A 22,000-nucleotide genomic window follows, 5' to 3' on the forward strand; every position below is an offset into this window, starting at 1 on the left:
TATAACAAGTTGAAGTGGTTACAGGACGAACAATGTTTACTCACATTTTTTTGAAAACACAGGGTTTTCAAATGCTGTAATGCAGAGTGCAAACTATAAAAGTAGACTATGATTTGCTGCTTTTTTCTTTTGCTTGAAACATTAGTCTTTGGAACAAAGAGTACTATCGGATTTTCCGCAGTATAAGGCGCACCCAAAACATTACCTCAAAATCTGGCAGTGCACTATATAAATGGATCAATGTTGATTTATCATGGTATGAATTTCTTGCAATTTGAAATTGTTGCGGTGGCATTGTGCTATTGCTATCCACCCATAACTGATATTGCAAGGCAATACAACCGTAACTCACCTACCATCGCTACGATAATGAAGCAAAAGGAAGCATTAAAATTGATGACTTCTCGGCATGGCCACTCTGTCCTTGGTCGGACCTAATACCATGAGAAGGGTTCTACCATTATTCTCAAGCACCTGAGTAATACTTGCCAAGAATAGTTTGGCATAGAAAACAACTCCATATTTGAAAGTTCCTTCTAAACTGAAACTTTCACACTAATATTCAAATTCAAGCCCACTTTTGCCTGCTAGCAAGAAGATAAATACTGGAGTCAGAAGTCAAGTACTTTCTTTAAAACCTATACTGTGTCTGAACGCACCCTGAGACTCTGTTTACTTTGTTGTCTGTTTATCTTCAAATCCCCCAGAACAGAAAACGAGCACATGGTGGTGTTCATAAATAATTGTATTATTTCCACTTATTTTCGTGTTTTTCACATCTTTCTTAAAAATTGGGACAATTTGACCATTTTAAAAGGTTTTAATTGGTACTTTTGAAAACAATTAATTTTGTAAATAGTTTTTTCAGCCTTCTTCCACTGTGGTTTCTTCCAAGTGACAGGGCACTATATTTGAATGATAAGGACGCAACTTGGCATGTTAATATTACTTTGTTTAATAAATATATTTTTGAAAAATCAGAACCAATTGTTTAAGCTCATTCTTCGTACATATCACTTAGGAGGAGCACACCTACAGGTTAAGAGCCAGTCTTATACCCCGCGAGTATTAATTTTCAGCCCGGCCCGTCCCGAGCAATTAACTTGATTTTCCAGCCCAACCCGAGTCAGGAGTGGTGATTTATGATTACAGCCTTTCTTTTGTAACGAAATCTAAGGTAAACAAGATTATATAAACAATAACATCTTTTATATGATAATGTAGATGTGTGACGATTTCAACTCTGTTTAAAAGCCTGCTCAGTGTCGAGGTGCCAGTCTATTTGCTCTTTGATGAGAGCAAAGCGCCACATTGACTACATTCAGCGAAACCAACGCAAGTTTCCCTAGCATCCTCAACAATCAATTTGAAGCATTTCCAAAATTCTCTCCTACCGGTACCAGTGCGTGTTTCTCGTTTCAGTTCTCCAGTCTTTAGTTTATCTTTAACATCTTTAACATCTTGCAGCGTTCACGTGACGTGCGCAAAGCATGCTCTGGCTCTGCAGCTGCAATTACATTACAGCCCCTTTCTCTGTTTTTATCCACAATTCCAAATTATTTATATTATAACAAGCATTCCTTAGTTTAGTATCCACACATCGTTTTAGAATAATTTTTATAAACATGTATTTATTTATTTTTTAGGTCAGTGAGAGACCACACATCATTTTAGTATACTTTTTTTTCAGCGAGAGAGAAGCCCGACTTGACCCGAATCAAACGCCGGGTTGGGTTCGGGTTGAAGATCTTACCTCTAATGGGTATGTATATACAGTGCCATGAAAAAGTATATGCCCCGTACTTGATGTGTTTTTTGCATATTCATCAGACAAAGGTTTCAGATCATCAAACCAATTTTAGTATGACAGAGACAACCCAAGGAAAGAGAAAATTCAGTTTCTAAATAATAATTTAATTTTCCACGGCATAAAAAAATTACAAGCTTGTCTGGCCCTCTGTGATCAAACCATAGCATTTCAATAGGATTTAAATCCAGACTTTGACTTGGCCAACCCAAAACCTTAACTTGGTTGTCTTGAGCCATTCCGAGGTGGACCTGGTGGTGTGGCTTTGATATTTGTCATGTTGCATTGCATGCTCCAAGAGCACTGAAGTTTGAATGCATGAACTGAGGGACGGACGTTCTCCTTCAAAATTTGTTTTAGAAGGCAACATTCATTCTTCCATATACTACAGCAAGTCGTCCTGGTCGTGAAGTAGCAAAGCAGCCCCAGACAATCACACTGCCACCACCATGCTTCACTGTTGGTATAGTGTTCTTTTCATGGAATGCTGTGTCATTTTTTTGGGCCAAATGTAACGGGCCGCACACCTTCCAATAAGTTCGACTTTTGACGCATCAGTCCATAGTATGTTCTTCCAAAAATGTGGAGGATCATCAAGATGTTTTATTGGAAAATGTAAGACAAGCCTTTATATTCTTTTGGACAGCAATGGTTTTTGCCTTGGAACTCTGCCATGGAGGCCTGCTTTGGCAGGAGAGTTATGAGCATTGACCATAACTGAGGCTAACGAGGCCTACAGTTCTTTCAATATTTTTCTAGGTTCTTTTGTGACCTCCTGGATAAGTCGCTGTCGCACTCTTGGAGTCATTTTAGCTGGCCGACTACTCCGCGGAAGGTTTGCCACTGATGACAGTTCTCTCTGGCTCTGACAGTGGTTTGCTGGAGCCCCAAAGCCTTAGAAATGGCTTTGTAACTTTTTCCACACCCAAAGATGTCCGTCACTTTTTTCTTCTTCTTGAATTTCTTTGGATTGCGGCATGTTGCTCCTATTTTGTAGCTGAACTCACTTTTTTTCGCTTTTTTCACGCATTTCTTGTTGAATTTCTTTGAATCATGGCCCTGTCTTGTCTTAAAATAAGCCTTAGTGCTCAAAATTAAATTTAGGACACCTTTGAAAGGACGGTTAGTATAAAAATGTTGGGATTTATGCAAAGGAATACTTCATGGAAGAAAAAATGAATATTTCTCTTTGCCTTCATGGGCCACTCTTCCCTCTAATAAAGTGGTGCCTTGAGATACAAGCTTAAAACGACTGAGCTCGTATGTCGATTTACTCGTATCTCAAATCACATTTCCTATAGAAATTAACCAAAAACCAATTAATTTGTTCCACATCTCTGAAAAAAACTTGTATGTCAAGGTATGACTGTACTAACCAAACTTATTGCAGTACCATTGTCACATTAATTCTTTAGGGTGATATAAATAGCATTAACATTAACAATGGATTTAGATATGCTAACATTTGTTTAGGTGTAAAAATGTGATTCTTAGTTTGTGCAGGCTTACAATGTAATTTTAAACTTGAAGTTTTAAGACCTACCAAATGTACTGTATTTTCCACACTATAAAGGCGCAGCTTAAAAAAGCCTCATTTTTTTTCTAAAGCGGAGTATGCGCCATATAATCAGGTCGGTGCGCCTCATATATGGATCAATATTGATCCGCAACACGTGTCGCAACTGCGATAAGCAGACGGCGACACCATTTTCCCCCATGCGCGGTGTATGCTAGGATATATACAGAATTTTCACGACTATATGGCGCACCGCATTTTACACGTTTTGAAAATTGCAACGGAAGTAAAACTGAGTTTGGTTGTACTTTATTTAGCAACTTTACAATGTATTCACGTTTTTTGATCAATCATCACCCACAAATCCATCAAAGCCCTCATTTTCTGTGTTCGAATTGAACAATTGTCCAAATGATTCATCAAAAACGCAGGGTTCCCTCTCTTCTTGGTCAGAGTCACTCACAGTCTTGTGGCTTGACAGAAATGATGCCGGCTTTGGCAAAAACTCGAACAACAGTGCAAGCAGACACATTAGTCCAAGCAGCCAAAATCCATTCGCAAATAAATAGTGGCTAAACTAGTTGCCTGCCACCCTTCGTAAAGCTGTGTTCGCCACCGATCATCCATTGTTACCTTGCCGCTCGCAAATTTGCTTTGAACACCCGGTTGATGTCGATGTCCAGCGGTTGGAGTTCTTTAGTTAAGCCTCCGGTAATGTAACCGCTGCTGTGAGATGGGCAATGGGCACGCATCAAGTCGCAAATCAACTCAGCTTCTTCTTCTTGACTTGGAGAACCTAGATCTCCTGCGTCCTCCATTTGCTAACCATGGATTCGTTGATCTAAAATTCCCTTATGGCTGCTCTATTCCCATGTTTCCCTGCATATTTGATGGATAGAAGTTTGAACTGAGCGTGTCTATTTATATCATTCATTTACGGAGGGCCTTAGAAACCAAACCGAAATTGTTTTGCAATAAACATGCCCACACTATATACGGGTACCTGGTAGGGGCGTTTCTTTAGCGTGTTCTTACACACACCCCCTCCGCATGCCTGACCCCACCTAAGTCAACCTTTTCTCTATATAAGAAGCGTGTAGGCAAGAAGTGCTCTCATTCTGGCTTTAGAGCATACACACGGCGTTCCGCATTATACGGCGCAGTGTCGATTTTGGAGAAAATGTAACTTTTTAGTGCGCCTTATGGTCGTGCAAATACGGTAGTTTTTTGTGAAATCCACCCGGTATGACGGCGAGCACACTCATTCGGTTCTCACCTTCCTTCCGGGTGGATTGAAAAAAAGAACTCCAGTCGCTAGATTGGTGTCAACTGAGCATTCATAGCTAGACTAAAAACTATATATTATATTTGGGTCAATATTGAGGCACAAAAGGTCTCGCAACTACGGCCATTTCCCACGTAAAAGACAGCACTGGACGACTTACGCCACCATATCTGTCAGTGGATCGTAAATGCCTGGGCTGATATATCAGTTTCAACTGTGGTTCGAGCTTTCAGAAGGGCAAGAATTGTCACTCAGTTGCCAGACAACAAAAATGAGGTAGACTCGATTAATGATGACTTTGATGAGACGTAGCCTGGCGTGTTCGCTCAGCTGATCAATTCGGATACTGAAGAACATAACCCCAGCCTCTACTGTAGACCCGTATAATGCGGTGCGCTGCACCCCATATATGGAAAAAAATTGCCATGGGTCATTCATTGAAGGTGCGCCTTACAGTGCGGAAAATACGGTAATTGACTGCCTTTTCAAGAAAGATGCATGACTTTTTAATAACCATGTGGGAACTCTGCAAAAGGATATGTGCCAAAAATATGCAAAACTTGCATTGCAAAAAACAAAATGTAGCAATAAAGTCTTACCAAAGTCATGACACCCATGCGGTCTAATTCTCTGTGGGGGCTGTGAGGAATGCGTCTTGGGGTTGAGTGACCAGAACCTGGAGGAGAGCTACCAATAGGAGAACTTGCACAGAGTGATGGTGGTATAGAGCTCATGGAGAGAAAGCGGCCTCCAAGGTTGTCACCACTACCCACTCTGCACTCAATTTCCTCAGCCCGGATGGCAGTGTTTTCCTTCTCTTCTTGAATCATTCTATTGGTACATGTTAAGGAATTGTGTGTTACACTATATAACACAATGTTTATCATGATTTTCTGCCTTGTTAGCTGTAGTACCTAATTTCATTGTTGATAGCATCAAGTTGCTCCTGCAACATTAATGCCAGAGTCTGAGCATCCGCCTGACCAGCAGGGGAAAGAAGGTCAACGGAATTGAAGATAGTCTCTCCGTCGTCCTCCAAATCTGAGGCATCCATATCGCTCTCAAAAGCCTGGGCCACATTGGCAAGCACATTAGCTTGTTGAACACGCTCCCACTCCTGTTCATTAAGGGTCTGCACCTGAGTTAAAACAACACATAAAACAAGAAGGCCAGAGAAGATACACATGACATGGATAAATGTTTAGTCGTATATGAATTACAGAAGTATGTATCACATCCCTGTTTTGTTTATTCATGGTAACTTACATGACGCTGATATCCAAAGGTGGAAGAAAATAGAAAGAGACAGACAAAACAGATTTTCAAACACAAATCTACAAATGCCTGAACCAAATTTTAGAGGGAGAAAAATGGTTAATCATAACTTTATGTATCAAAAAATTGAAAAATTTCTGCAGGCATCAGAAAATTCTATTTAATGTTTTTTTCATCCAACACCCATGTCAAACTACAGATATGTTTATACAAATGAATTGTAAAGGTGACGAAGGCAATGAAGATGAACCTCAGCCTCGTTCCAGGGCCGTGAGTGAGCCTCCTTGGCCAACAGACCAGGAGGGAGCGAAACGCTACGCCGAGGAAGAGTTGTGGAATATAGAATTTATTTTTCTTGTATTCTTTATTCTTCTTATTAAATAGAATATAATTTTAGTTACACCTACTGGTCAAGGCCTGTCATCACTTAGTATATAGCGCCTTCCCCTGATTGTTCCCGCCTAAAGTTTGTCTCCGCCTACCTTAAATTAAAGTGTTCGCGGTCCCCTTATTCGGGTGTGTATTTAGGAAAGCAGAGCTCCCAGATCGGCGCGGGCTGTGTCCGCTCGCCCTCTCCCCCTTCGAAGGAGCGGCGGCAAGCAAGAGACAAAGAAACGAGCGAGCCGCGACGGTCGTGGAAAAGCAGCCTGCCATGCACCACTCTGAGAAGGCCGACGGAGTCTAAAACTATTTCGTGCTTGATGCCTCCTCTGCTTGAAGATTATTTTGATGTTGGGGATTTAGCTCTCACAGGAGTTCCCTGACATAATCCAAGAAAATGGTCGGAGCAAGTTTTCAAACATGAACGAGGATGCCTTCAGGGACATTCTTATTCAAAGATGAACTGACCGTGCAAATCAACGTGTGGGAGTGCTTCATGGTAAAGCCAGTCTTAATCTACAACTTCGGCTGTCCTCATGCTTTAAAAAACAAGAACAAAGTCTATACTTGGACTGACTCGTTTACAACAGCCAATGGTGTTTTTTAGGTCGTTTTGTAACCTGACATGTTTCGATCCCACGCTTAGTCAGACGAGTACAGTAATCCCTCGAATATTACGGATAAGGTAGACACAAGAGGTAGGCACAAGAAAACAAAATGAACATAATACAACTAGGAAGAAAGCCTTACTGCCTGTCTACTGCAGTTTCCAAACCCACTTTTTGCATTGAAAAAAATCTCAAGGCACAGTCCGCTAAAAATCTTCTAATTTAAGTCTCTATCCGTTAAATTAATAATATAAAGTCTAATTTTCATCAAAGTTTCATCAGTACGAATTAAATAAATCCCCGAAATTATTACAAAATCAATTTTTTTTCACACTTATATTACTGAAGTTGACGTACTAGTAAGAAATGTAATGTTTTAAATCTCAATTATATGACTTTTACTCCCAATCTTACAGAAATCTCCTTAATATTACGTGAAAAGCAATGTTGTGCTCATACACAGACACGTCACCAAAAGTTGATTCCAAGAAAGAAACAAAAAAAACCTCTGGTTCAACGAACGTAAAAACAAGATTACTTAAATCACGTAACATTACGCAAAGAGCAGTTTTGTGCTCAGACACACTAAACGTCAACAAAAGTTGAAGCCCATGAAGCCAAACTATTTCCGGTTGACGTTACAGAACGTAAGCAACAAAATCACTTTAATCTTTAATCTCATAATATTAGGATTTTTCTCTGAGAACATTAAAATGTATGACTTGTAATTTACCGCGGCACACCTGACCATCTCGAACGGAACAATATTTGAGAAACACTCGTCCACTGGATGAGCAACTGGAAAACCTGCATGATGAAAGCCTTCACAAACTTTTTCATCCTGAACGCGAAGCTACACTTCGCTTGAAGGGGGATGCCCCTTCAAAGGTATGGACTAAAACTCCGACTCTGTTTTTAAAAAAAAAAAAAATTAAATATATCAAGCGAAGGTGAATAATTTTTGCCTTTTTTAAGTGAAGATTATAGATAATACATTAGTCTTTTCATTCGCACATTATTCGCGATATTCAAGGAATTACATTACATACATTTATATTAACCAGATAAATATTAAGCTAACAGCAAAATACAAAATTGAATGATGCTTAGATCTGGAATTGAAACAGTGGTGTAGTACAGTGTTGATAGAGAATGCATTGAAACCCATTATTTCTTTTTGTCTAAACTTCTCTTTTGTAACGTGGCAAAATGAAAAAAACAGCAACAACTATTTACCTCCTGGCAGCCTGAAGAAAATATTGTCTCTTTTCAATGCTTAAAAGATATTTAAAAAAAAAAAAAAAAATTTTAACGCTCTCAAATTACACACTAGTTAGGGGCAACATATTTTTGGCATCTAGTCAATATTTCTCTCGGTAATGACCGTCACTCTATTTCTTCTTTGTTAGAATGACATTCCAAAAACATGCATGGTAAGCTGATTGGACACTCTAATGTCCCTAAGTATGGGTGCGAGAGTGCATAGTAGTCCGTCTCCTTGTGCCCTCCTCAGATCAGCTGGCTTGGCTCCAGCACCCCCCACGATCCCAATGAGAATAATGCGGTTCAGAAAAAGAGATGAGACCATTTTAAATGTCTCAAACATTTAAGTTCACACTTTTTCATGCTATGTAATGACTCACTTTTTACAAAATCTACTTGCTTTCTTTGCTTTTTAATGCTTATTAAATAGCAAAGAAAGCAGCAAAACAACTAAACTAAACATCTAGGCTTTGACAAATTTAAAACTCCAAAAAGTGTTTTCAGGGCAAAATTTGCTAATAAAATTATAAAATGCCATAAAATAGGAAAGCTTACTTTGGATGGTTCGTCTCTAAGTGCTGCCACTCTTCCTTTTTGGGGCCGCCTTAAGACAAGAGCGCTGCCATAGTTGTCCGAGTTACTCTCCATCATAGAAGAAGCAGACACTGGAAACCTGAAGTCCGGTGTGCTTCCCAGCTGTGATCTTCTAGTAAAATAAACATAAAACAATCAGTAAAAAGATTATCATAAAATTAATAATAAAAATCAACTTACCCAAGTAGTAAAGAGTTGCTTCTGCTCCTATCCTGCTCATTCTCAGCCCTCATTGTTTCAATTTGAATCAAGAGCTGCTCCTACATATGTTGATGTTTTAAACATGGAATTTCCAAAAACAACGTCATTATTGAATAACACATGATCATAATAGTTAGTATTTTGGAGGAAACATTCGTTACCTTTTCATGGTGAGAGTCCTCAATCAGTTTCTTGGTGTGTTCTACTTCCCTTATGAGGGCATTCTAAGGAAAAAAGACCCAGAGTAGGAGGGAAGAAAAAATTTAAGTACAGTTGCAATTGATACCGAAGTTTTTTCAAACTGTACTGACTCTTTGAAACTCATTCATTCAATAAAATAACTGAAAGATGTATTCACTGATTGGTTCAATAATGTGTGCTTTTCATCATAAAGCACATCTTTCGGCCAGGTTCATGAACATACAGTGGTACCTCGAGATACGGGCTTAATGCGTTCCATTTCTCTCGTATCTCAAGATAAATATTTGCTCGAAATTTAACTCTTAAGTCGAAGCATTACTGTAAATCCTACCAGTTTCCCCTCCCTCCCTCAGCCGAACGACTAATTAGGCGACCGACTGGCCAGCCGAAGGACGTTGTGCCTGTGCGCTCGCCCCGCCTCCGGTCGTGTGTGTGTGTGTGTACATGTTTTTCAACCTCAGCCCGCGGGCCACAAACGGCCTGGCCCACGGGCAATATACGGCCCGTTAAAGATAACAACATTCATTTAGAATAACAAGTTACAGATAACATTTATTCAGAATAACAAGGGCATTTATTCACGACCAATAAAAGTAGTTATAACAGTAAGTACTATAATGACAAGAAAAAAAGTAGTTATAACAGTAGATACTGTAATTTACACAAGCATTGACAACATTGAGATTGATCTTAGAATTAAGGTTCTCAGCAAATCATTTTAAATGTATTTGCTAAAATAATGGGAAAAGCATTTTCGAGTATCGTTCTCTTAGCCCTTTAGTCTGTATTTTAGTAAGTCTTCTAGTGTTTTTTTTCTCACATAGCAAGAGCGTGTGTATGAGTACATCTATAAGAATATTGAATAAAAATTAAGGCCAGCACATTGCACTACGTACTTGTATTTAGAAATATGTCCAGCGGGAGGCAGTAAATTTCGAGATGGCTTCCACTGTAAAGTAACATGATTGTAATTTTTGTACATAATTTGTAAGTTTTTTACAGCTTTAATAAAAACACCATCTGTGAATTTGCTTTTTCTTCTTAATGAAATAATTTTAAGAATGGCAGCTTATTGATAATGTGTTTAAGATTAAAAAGCAAGTAAAATGATTATCTTTGTACTGGCTCTTGACTAATTCATCTGAACCATGTCTATTTACTCCCAAATGACCCATTATTAAACTTGCATCCAGAGGATGGTACTCTTTGCCCCTACGGATTTTGGGGGGAAATAGACATGGTTCAAATGAATTAGTCAAGAGCCAGTACGAGTAGGACAGAAAACATGTACACACACACGACCGGGGGCAGGGCGAGCGCGTCGGCACAACGTCCTTCGGCTGGCTAGTCGGTCAGCTAATTAGTCGTCCGGCTAATTCTACGTTCGGCCAGATGCCCCCTCGGTGAGTTGGCCCTCGGCCAGATGTCAGTCGGCTAAATGTCTTTCGGCAAGTAGACTGTGTGCCAATGTAATTGGTTCTTTTAGGACTTCATTATGGGTTAACAGAAAAAGTGATCAAATCTGCTGGGTCAAAAATATGCATACAGTAACACGAATTAGCAATTTTGGTGACTTAGAAAGTAGTGTCAGTGAAATGAGCTCCATAGAATGGCCTCTTGACTTCATGTGAGTGATTATGAGTGACAACAGCTTGTGATTTCTCTGAGGCCATTTAAATAGGGCTCATTGGATGAAAACACCGACAAACGCTACAATGGGAAAGTCAAAGGAGCTCAGCATGGATCTGAAAAAGCAAATTCTTGACTTGAACAAGTCAGGAAAGTCACTTGGAGCCATTTCAACGCAGCTACAGGTCCCAAGAGCAAGTACAAACAATTGTTTGTGAGTAATAAGTGCATGGCACTGTTTTGTCACTGCCATGATGATGAAACGGAGTCTTCCCCTACCATCGGAGCCCCACCTGATCGGTTGAACATGGTGTCCATTGACGTCAATCCATGGCGGGTGCAGAAGTCCAACAATAGAACACCACTCGGTTTCTGATCGGGGAGACGTTCCTCCCGGTCAAACCCCTCCAGGTCCCACTGTCATTGCCCACCCATTTAAGTCCCCAGGAGAGGCACTTTCCAGCATCTCTTCCAAAGACTCCAAAAAGGGCAGGTAGTCTGAGCTGCTGTTTGATGCGTACGCACAAACAACAATCAACCCAAATAAAGTCTCCCAGTCATGTAATTTACCTATACTCATGAACGTAATAAAAACACCTGTAAGATTACAAAAACCTAAAACAAGAGTGGCCAAGTCCGGTCCTCGAGAGCCCCTAGCCAACTTATTGTATTTTATTTAAATGCCCATATGAGGGGGAAATTTACATAATTCTTTTTGTGAGGCTAGTCTGTTCACAAAGGGTGATGATGTCTTCAGTTGTATATTATTGTTGTTTAATTTTTTTCATATTTCATAGCAGTTTTGAATGAAAATGTGTAAAAAATAAAAAAATCTTGTCAACATTTCTGCAGGGTCTATTATTCATTACTTTTAATAGTGTTAGGAGGGAATTGTTTAATCTCTCACTACACAACAGAACAAAAACACTTTTTTTAAATTATATTTTCTATTGTCATTTTTTATCTGAGTGAACAAAGTTACTTTCTTAATTTAAGAACGAGTAGGGTAATGTATTAATTAACATAAGTTTAAAATATCTAAGATAAAAGATGTGATAATTATTGTGACAATTATCAAGTGATTTTCTTATGTTTTATTTTTGATACCAACTGTTGTCATATCTAACGGGCCTACCATACTGTTTGAGAAGAACAGTTCAACTCTTGAAATATTGTACACAATCTAAAAATCCTGATTTTTTTTTTATTTCAAATTTGAACAAGAGCTATGATGCTGAAGAGCTAAAATTTAAAATTTCATAGAGCTAACTCGAGCTAACGATAATTGCATTCAAAAGGATTTTCTGTAAACACTGTATAACAACAATGGATGGCATTTACCTTGTCCTCCAGAGCAGACATCCTCTCTTTGAGATGAAGCTGGAGTCTCTCGTTAGACTCAGACAATAGCTTGTCTACTGTGTCAGACAGACGCTTGTTATGCTCTTCATTCATCTTTTCTCTTTGTCTAGCCTGAAACAGAAATAGTGGCCTGACATATGAGAAATTTGAGATAAGAGCAAAATTTGGAGCAAATATTTAACTTGAGATACGAGACAAATTTTGATATACGAGAAGATAGCGGACGCGAGAGGCTAAGAACATCATGGGCACTGTCTCTGTCCCCGAAACTCCCACAGGTAATGTATCTCTGGTCGCAACTCCCTCTTGTAATGTCTCTGCGAGCACTAGGTGGAGGGTTGCATTTTTGCAGTGTTTTTTCCCCGTTAGTCATTGCGAATAGCGAGGCGATTGTTAATACAAGAGTTATATATATACTACTCGTTGGCAAGTGGTTGTGCGTTATCCTATTGTGGGGACATAATTTTCGGAATATTTTGAAGGAAATACAAAAGCAAACTACTATCGGTAGGTTACATCTGAAACTCAGGGTGGAGGCGGGACAAAGAGAGCCAAACCGGCCGGGAGAAGAAAGGTTTTAAGAAGTAAAATAAAATTAGTATTACTGTATTTTCACGACTGTAAGGCGCAATGAAAAATCTTAAATTTTCTCCAAAATAGACAGGCACCTTATAATTCAGAGCGCCTTATATATGGACCAATATTAAAATTGTTATCACAATAAAATGAAATAAATCAGTCGAAGGGTCCACCGTCCTTCCTCTACAGGTCTCGCAACCACGGTAAGCAGCCTGCGACTTCATCAGCTCTCAAACTACGGCAAGCAGCCCCTGACTCTATTTCCGGTGCGCGGTGAATGCTGAGATATTTAAACAATGTTTTATTTCAGTTGAGCCCAATCGCCGTCATTCCCAGTGTAAGTCTCCACTGTGGTCGGAACTTTCAGGAAGGCAAAAATTACTGACTTGATTAATGATGAGTTTGGTGTGACGGAGACGTGTGACAGTGTTGTATGCCGCATTCGCTCACCTAATCAACACGAGTTATTATGCTATTGCTGTATCATGAAAATACTAATACTTTAACCGTTATTCATGTTGGGAGTGAATAGAGTAGTCAGAAAGCTGATTTGTAATCTTTAATAAAGTTTGGTTGACCTATCTGACTGTTTTGTTGATATTCCCTTTAGCACAGCACCAACTAGTGGATGCATAACGTAATCCCAACCTCTACTGTAGACCCGTAAAATGTGGTGCGCCTTATATATGGAAAAAAACTAAAATGTGTCATTCATTGAAGGTGCGCCTTACAATGCAGTGCTCCTTATAGTTGTGAAAATACGGTAAGTTTAGTGTCAGGTTAGATGAAACATATTTTTGAGTGTCTGCATCGTAATCCAAGTTCATTTAAATTGTTTTAGGTTATGTTACGAGCGTTGCAGTGCAAAAAGTCTTCCCCCATGCCCCTGTCCTCTCTGTCCCTCTCTCTACCCTCCGCTAAATCCGTCTAATTTTAGTTCTATTAAACACATTTTTGTATACTATTAAACCACTAGTTATTTGATACTTTGTTAATCGATAGCAAATTAGAACAACGAAAAAAAAATTCTAATCCAATATCCTGTTTTTGTTTTTTTCACAGGGTTGGACCGAATTAATTAGTTTTTAGTTCATTTCAACAGGAAACGTTCGTTTGAGTTGCAATAAAAATCGACATATGAGCTAAGTCCCGTAACGAATTAAGCTCGTATCACGAGTTACCACTGTATTACCATTTTAGATATTAGTCAAATAACTAAAGACTTCCAGATGCTCCCATTTTTACCCTTAGGAGCTCCTGGTTCTTCTCCTCCAACTGGGCCTCAAGCTGGCGCAACCTCTCCTCCACATTGCCATGGCGTTCTTCTGCCTGCGTAAGAGTAAGAGAACAGCAACAAGAAAAAGAAAATTTAGTGGGCGAGTATATTAAGTTCTCTAAAAAAGAACAACATTCTATGTCTACACAAAAGACTTTGGTATCTCTTATTGTGGTCTACGATTCTTGAGGAAGTTGTAGGAGGAAGAAACCATCTAATTCCTTTAACAAGCTCACGTGACGTCACCTTTGAAAAATTCTCTAAGTACTTTTTTTTTTAAAAGGGATTGAAATTGTTAGCACTATATATATATATATTTTTTTAAAAACGATTATTTTTAGTTTCTTGAAAAGAAAAAATAAGAATTAAAAATACTTGCCGCATTTACTAGCATGTAAGCCGCTTTTGTCAGAGAAAATAAAATGACTGAATCAAGGGTATGGCTTATATGCGCATAAAAACAAAACATGTACAAAACTCCAAGTTGATGACACCATGACACAATGGCGTCATGACGTAATGGTGCAAGACACTTAGGCCGATACGGTCATTTATATAAAAATGGAGAAAGGATAAACAGATAAAACGCCCCAAAAATATTTTGACATCTATGAATGATATTCAAGAAAATAAACGACTTGTCTTGCATAAAACGTGAAAAAACTCACATTCCTGTCGTTACTCGCTCGAGGCACGGCCATCTTACCTAAGTCATGGCACGGCCATCTTACCTAGGGTGGTGCCATTTAAACCTAGTTAAACGTGCTCTGACTCGCCAAATGCAAGTAGCCTTGATTTGGAAATAAAACAAAATTTCAATGTTTTTTTTTCGTTTTACTTGTTCGAAAGTTACAACTATTGGAATAACATGAACCATCGAAAGAGATATTTTGACATTAGAAGCAATATAGCTTCCACAACATCTTAAACTTCTGGTGAGAAAATTGTAATTTATGTAATTAGAAAGCATCAGATTCTCATCAAGATACTTTTTTTTCAAACTGAATAATTTGATATTTTGCATTTCGTAAGACAAGCATATTAACTTCCTTATGATATTGACCCTGATAATGCAATTTCTGGTCTACATTATCTGAAAGATTAATGAATGAACTAGAGCACTTGAAAATGGTTACATTTCAATTACCAACAGAACAACACAGCAAAAAAACTCATAACCTAAAACAACAGTCAACCAAAAATAAGAATAGTCAATACCTTTGTGAGGGCTACTACTCTTTGTGCTAGTTCAGCCTCCACTTCTGGCAGAGTCTCTGCTTTACGGATAGTCTGTTGGAGCTTCTGCTCTGCTAGCTCGAATTTGTCCTGGAGCAGCCGGTTTCTGTCTTCAGTCTAGGTAAAAGGAAAAGATACACAGCATTATTTTAGGGTTTATACATCTTTTTAATGGCCAAATTGTAGCATTTTAAGATCACTTTTGCAGTTTTTCCCTGTAAATATTATACATTATTATTATAAATTTATTTATTTACTGCACTGATTGAGAGTAAGCATGTTCACACGTTTTTGCCCACCAAGCTACTTTTCAGTCAAATCAAAATGCTATACTGACAATCCAGGTGGAATCTATAAATTCAAAAATCGGGCCTGGTCATGACACAATTCACTATTGAAGCTAACCATAGTTGAAGAGCACATTAAAAATTGGACGTAAAATGTGGAAATGGCGTCCAATCCGTATAAGAAATGGCAGTTTTTGGGAGTGTCCAAAATCGAGGGTTTTATCGGTTTTCAGCAAGACGACACGAATGACTTGGAAAATGATGCAGGTGCAAAGCTGTCCTCGTTATGGTGCTTTTACAAAACAGAATGGTTTAGATCTGAATGTTTCGCAAATACAGTGGTACCTCGAGATACGAGCTTAATGCGTTCCCGAGACTGAGCTCGTATGTCGATTCTCTCATAACGAACGTTTCCTATCGTTCGGGGGGAAGAGCGTTTACCAATCGCCTTGCCATTCGTCATTCTTAAAAAAATGTAACGCTCTGTCCATAGCTTGCAGAGACCTTATACGAGGGAGTTGCGACCAGAGAGACATTACACAAAGGAGTTGCGGGGAGAGCCAGTGCCCATGATGCTCTTATGATCAGCAACTCGGGTCCGCTGTCTGCTCGTATGTCAAAATAAATATCTGCTCAAAATGTTACTCATATCTCAAATTGCTCGTATGTTGAGGTACCACTGTACCGAAAAAATTAACCAAACTTGCACTTTTCCAACTTGCATTGTAAAAAAAAAAAAATTTTTGGTTGCCATGGGGCATTTTGTGAAATGCCAAATTATAATTTATGTTGTTTAAGTTGTTCTTCACGGATTTGAAGCAAATCCTTCATTTATTTGAAGAAAAGTTACATTTTTAGACTGTGTCCGGATTCTACTCATTATCCATTGAAACAATTTTATGTGAAGTGGCAGCTTCTTAACTTTTTTTGTGTTCACTTGCGGTGCGCTTATGTGATATTGTATTGTAATTTTTTTAAAATATTTTTTGTAAAATAAAAATTATTGTGTGTCACTTGGTAACTACAGTACTGTGCGTGTAAAATAAATGGCACTTAACACTAAGAATATAATGTCAAAAATGCAACACCTTGGTACAAATATTGATTTTCTGAAAAACATGAGTCCAAAATGAAAATCAGCCGTGATGCATCCCCAAGGGCGTAAATTTGCCAACTTTTGCTGATAAACGCATTCAAATCGGACTTGCGATCTTGTTTCCATTTTACCCAGACCTTCCGAACATGCATACACACGTGCACGCACATTCTCAGAAATAGCCATTTGAATAGATATGCCGTTTCTTTGCCGGCACGCTGCTTATTGCGATCAACCCAGCGGACGTTCACCCTAAAAATAGCCACACCGCGCATACCAATCATTACGCCAAATCCATTCAAAATATGCCAGAGGAGTGGGCAATGTGACGTACGTGTGCCTGCAGCGATTTTAACCCTCAAAAACACTTTTAATACTTAAAGAAACAGTGTATTGGACCTATACAAGGAAATGCCTGACGTGAATGAAAACACAATGCAGGTATGAAACGTTGGAAAATGGACTGAAGCCATGAATCGAACACAATTTAACAGTTTTGCTAAAAGATTGCTAACGGATTTTTAACCGATGGACAACATTGTAGTTCGGCAGGCAGCGTCGCACAAGTTACGTTTTGGAATTAATTGTCAATGCCGATATAACAGCGAGGAGAATCAAAGGCTTGGGAGTGATGCATGTCGCGGGTTACAATGGATTGAGGATGACTGGGCTCAAGTGTTGGCCAGCACTGTTCGAGCTTTCGCCAAATCTGGATTCAAGTTTTGGAATACACAACTCTAACTGACAGTGGCACCTTGCATGTTAAACGCCGAACTCTTTATATCAGTGTACCTTTACCTCAATAAAGCATTATCAAACTTAGTATTGCTCGAGCGATCTTCCAAAAAATAACACGCAAGTGCCTAGCATAACATACGCTAGCAGCTAGCATAACATACGCTAGCGGCTAGCATAACATACACTAGCAGAAAGCATAACACACGCTAGCGGCTCGCATAACATACGCTAGTCTTGTGTCATGCTAGCGCCTTATCGGACAAAGCGTCCAATGTATTGACAAAAAACTGAATATATACCAGCAAATGAGACTGCGCCCAATCACGGTGTGTTTTCTAGGTGTGAAAATACGGTATACATAATAGGTTTTGCCATTGATCGGACACATTATGCAAAAATTTGCCCGGGTTTCAGTATTCCTGCTAAGTTATGTAAACCATGTACAAAACTGTACTGTACATAACTGTAATTGGCCAACTTACTTGTCTCAACAGGGCTTCCTTATTAGCTACTTCATTCTCCAGTTTGTCATTCTGGTCATGGACAGATGTAGCTTCCCGCTGAGCTGCCAGGTACCGCTTCTCCAGAGTGGTGATCCTCTCCTCCATATCCTCTTTCTGAGCCATAGACTATAAAAGAACAAATACAAGCCTCAATTCCAGCATTCTAGTCATACCTTACAAAATTAATTGGTTCCAAAACTTGTTTCAGAGCAAGATTTTAAATATAAATTCTATAATTGGTTCTAAGACAATTTTAGAGTGTCCAATGACCCTACAATGCATCTTTTTGGGATGTGGGAGGAAAACGGAGTACTAGGAGAAAACCCACGCAGGCCCAGGGAGAATATGCAAATTCAACATAGGTGGACCGACCTGGATTTGAACCCAAGACCGCAGAGCTGTGAGGCAGACGTGCGAACCACTCATCCGCCGGGCCGCCCATTCATAGATCTTAATCAATAGATTTTATTATTACTAAAAAATGTATGTGTAGTAAACGTGCACCTGCTTATGGCAGGCATGATACTGGTGTACCCATAGCGAGCAATGATGATGTTGCTCACACTGGTACTCAGTGTGCTCAGGAAGGTTGTCTTTCTGCCTAGACAAACAAAAAATTACAGGCAACATTGCTTGCAATATCAGTGAACTGCACGCCACTTTTTTATCTTTAGTTTTTCTTCAAGGATTACCATGGCCCGCCCGCTTAGTCATTTCATTCACACCATCCTGGAAAGGGTTGCTGGAGGCTAACCCAAACGTCTTTGGTTGCCAGTGAGTGGTAGGGCACACAGAGAGATAACCTCTCACGCTGCCACCGAGTGGGAATCGAACCTAGACTGTCCGCATCAAAGTCAAGCGGAAGAACCACTACACCATCGGGTGGCGCCTTCATTCATTCACACCAATTATCTATAATAATCCTTATAAAGGGTTATTTATGGATGTGTTTGTGTGTATGTTAAGATTCTCTCGCTAAGGTTGTCCAAACCGTGCAACGCAGAGAGTTGATTTTGTTTATGGTGGCCAGAAACGGCTGAGACGTGATTGAATTTCTTCCCTTTTTGTAAGTGTGTAAACGTAACTTTTATTTGTTAAAGATGAAAGCAGAGTTGATGTATGAATTTTTGTTTTTAAATAGTGTGCCCTAAACACACCATGTGGCTGATTAGTCGTAACGTAGGACGCCTTTCCACGTCATTTACAAACATCCTTTTCTGAAGAATTTCCGCATTTCCAGGTGCTCCCTGAAACACTTTTTCCCCTGTCGTTACGGGACGAATCGGCGAGACACGATGCTGCTGGCTATGCTGACCCAATTTAGTTGTTAGGTAGACACCTTTCCACATCATGACGCAAGCGAATGCCGATATGGTCATTTATTTCAAAATAGAGAAAAGATAAACAGATAAAATGCTCAACATAATTTATTTTTATTCCTTAATGGCGGCCCGGCGGCTTAAGTGGTTAGCCCGATATATACGGCCACAATCCATTCACAAATAGTAGCTAGTTTTAGCTAGCGTAACTTTTCCAACAGTGCTTTCCATGCTTCGTCATGCTGTGTTGATGTCGATGTACACAGGCCACAATCCATTCATAAATAGAAGCTAGCTGGTAGCTAGCGTAACTTTTCCATCAGTGCTTTCCATGTTTCGTCAAGCTTATTGATGCAGATGTATACAGTCCACAGTCCATTGGGTGTATTGACAAAATATCTACTACATATCCCAGCAGTCACTGCGCAGTAATTTGTCTACGGAAAAATAGTAGTCGGTGTACCCTATCAACTGATTTATTTCATTTTGTCGTGATAACAATTTTAGAATTGGTCCATATATAAAGTGCACTGGATTACAAAGCACCCGGTCTAATTTGGAGAAAATTGAAGACTTTCATGTGCACCTTATAGTCGTGAAAATACGGTTATCTCAATAAGGAAAAGTTGCATGGAGAAAGTTTTCCTTTGATCTTAATGAGTGCTATGAATCCGACAGAAAAAATGTAGAATTTTAATACATCATGGATGGTGGGTTTGAGACCAAACAATTAAAAACATGGAACGCAAATGTACTATAGATATTGTAACACAAAATTAAAGAAGCTTTACTCTTACTTCTCTAATGTCTCTCTGTAATCTTGTATTCATGTCTTCAGACTTGATGAGGTCTTTTCTGGCTGTATCAAGGTCTTCCTCGAGCTCACTGATTCTGGATGCCATTGCAGACATGCGGTCTTTCATTTGACCTAGATCAGCAGTCTGACGTTCCACCACCTCCTGGAGTTCCCCAACTTTGCCGAAACCATGACCCGATTCATCCTCTTGACTGATTGAGCCATCTGATGACCGCTGTGGACAAAGAATACTGTAAATGGACTGCAATGTGAAACACTCTACTTCTGTGGTAATCTGGTTTCGTCCCATATACCAAAGACATGCACAGTAAAGTGGTTGGACACTGTAAATTGCATACCGTATTTATTTGAGTACAGTAATACCTCGACAAAAAAGCAATTTGAGATACGAGTAAAATGTCGAGCAAATACATACCTTGAGATGCAAGACAAATTTTGATATACGAGCATACAGCCAGGTGTGGCCAATGCGCGAGAATGCTTTTGAGAACATCTTTCCCATCGCAAATGCCTCTTGTAATGTCTCTATGAGCACTGGGCGGAGCGTTGAACTGTTGAAGTGTTTTTTTTCCCTGTTAGTCAGTACAAATGATGAAGCTTGCTCCCCAATACGAGAGGAGTAATACTTCCCGGGCAGGTTGGCAAGTGGCCATACATTATCCTATTGTGGGGAAGTGTGTGTGCATCACTTTATGAGTATTTTGAAGGGAAGACAAATGAAAACAACTCTTGAGGTTGCAGCTGAAAGTCAGGATGGAGGCGGGGAAAAAAGAGCCAACCCGGCAGAGCATATCATAACCACTAGTTATTTGTTACTCTGTTAATAGATGGCGAATGAGAACAAATTTGAAAAAAATCCATATCAATATTCTGTTTTTTGGTGTGTTTTTTTGGAGGGTTGGAGCGAATTCATTTGTTTTTAGTTCATTTCAATGGGAAACTATTTGTTGACATGACGTTAAATATCTCCTTCAGGACATTGCGAATTTTGAAGGCTCTGGGTTTTCCGAGTGGAAACTAACATTGGCTTAATCTTACAATTTCCACTGGCTTTACTACAGAGAGCAAGGGTAAGTCAGCCCTTCATAAGCTTGTGTCTCGGCATTTTCTTCTCCTCGGCTGGGAGTAATGTGCGACAGGGCATCTTCTTCCAGAAGAGTTTAGTCTCGTCGCAATTAAAAACTTGCTGTGGAACGTAGATATGCTTCACAATTTTTTCGAATATTTTTCTAAACCCTTCTGCTGCCTCGTTGACTCAGCCGCACTCATTGCCTCGCCATGCCACACAATTGAGTGGATTCCAGTCCTTTTCTTAAATTTTTCAAACTAGCCACACGATGCTTTAAATTCAGGGTATGCGTGTTGTTACGAAGAACCCCCACTCCCACCCTCAATCACCAGGCCGTGAAATATGTCTGCTGCTCTTGCACAAATGGCAGATTCTGTCAATGTATCTCCGTCTCAACGTTAAATCTCCTTTTTGAAATCAGAGTGGCTATGGGAAGGATTCATAGCTTTTAATGCTTCCTTTAATTTGAAAATATTTATTTTTTTATCGCCCAGGTTTACCCATAGAGCTATTAGGCTAAAAAATGTCGGCTCCAGTTGTATAAAATACTCAAAATTTAAAAAGGGGGCATTTTTACTTCCGTAGACATTGGTCACAGGAGACGCGCTATTTTCCACCAAGCTGGACTGGAAAGGAGTAAATAAAACAGTCTTTTTAACTCAAAATGTAGAATTTTATGATCTTTTTTTTTCAGGAGTTCAAATAAATATTGTTGTTAACTCAGTGCATTGAAGAATGTAGGGAATTGTGACATTACTCCTTGCTTAATCAAAATCCAACTAACTCAGAAACGGTCACTACGCCTTACACAGTGATAGGAGATCAGGAAGCATGAAAAACTTGTGATCTTGACAAACTCAATTTTAGATCTGCTTCAAAAAATCTAAATGAAAAAAAGTTCAGCCTATATTTCTGTGCTCTCCGAGGTTGTGCTTATGTTTTAAGCACTTATCTTCAA

The 22,000-nt window shown here is 39.3% G+C and overlaps 1 protein-coding gene across 11 annotated transcripts in view; it reads right to left on the minus strand.

Annotated features, from left to right (window-relative positions):
- The window catches only part of LOC144194725 (liprin-alpha-1-like), a 52,932-nt gene that overhangs the window by 19,698 nt on the left and 11,234 nt on the right, over positions 1-22,000 (minus strand). For 10 of the 11 annotated variants that reach the window (XM_077713962.1, XM_077713961.1, XM_077713968.1 and 7 more), the window contains exons 7-16: positions 19,954-20,187; positions 17,817-17,963; positions 15,196-15,330; positions 13,947-14,030; positions 12,102-12,233; positions 9,092-9,154; positions 8,910-8,989; positions 8,691-8,841; positions 5,523-5,746; positions 5,208-5,439 (exon numbers count right to left, since the gene is read on the minus strand). In XM_077713962.1, coding sequence (XP_077570088.1) covers positions 5,208-5,439; positions 5,523-5,746; positions 8,691-8,841; positions 8,910-8,989; positions 9,092-9,154; positions 12,102-12,233; positions 13,947-14,030; positions 15,196-15,330; positions 17,817-17,963; positions 19,954-20,187 — 1,482 coding nt within the window. The remainder of the gene's footprint in view (positions 1-5,207; positions 5,440-5,522; positions 5,747-8,690; positions 8,842-8,909; positions 8,990-9,091; positions 9,155-12,101; positions 12,234-13,946; positions 14,031-15,195; positions 15,331-17,816; positions 17,964-19,953; positions 20,188-22,000) is intronic. The other variant, XM_077713963.1, reaches the window with a different exon arrangement.

The sequence above is a fragment of the Stigmatopora nigra genome, chromosome 3 (genome assembly GCF_051989575.1).
Source record: "Stigmatopora nigra isolate UIUO_SnigA chromosome 3, RoL_Snig_1.1, whole genome shotgun sequence".
NCBI lineage: Eukaryota > Metazoa > Chordata > Actinopteri > Syngnathiformes > Syngnathidae > Stigmatopora > Stigmatopora nigra.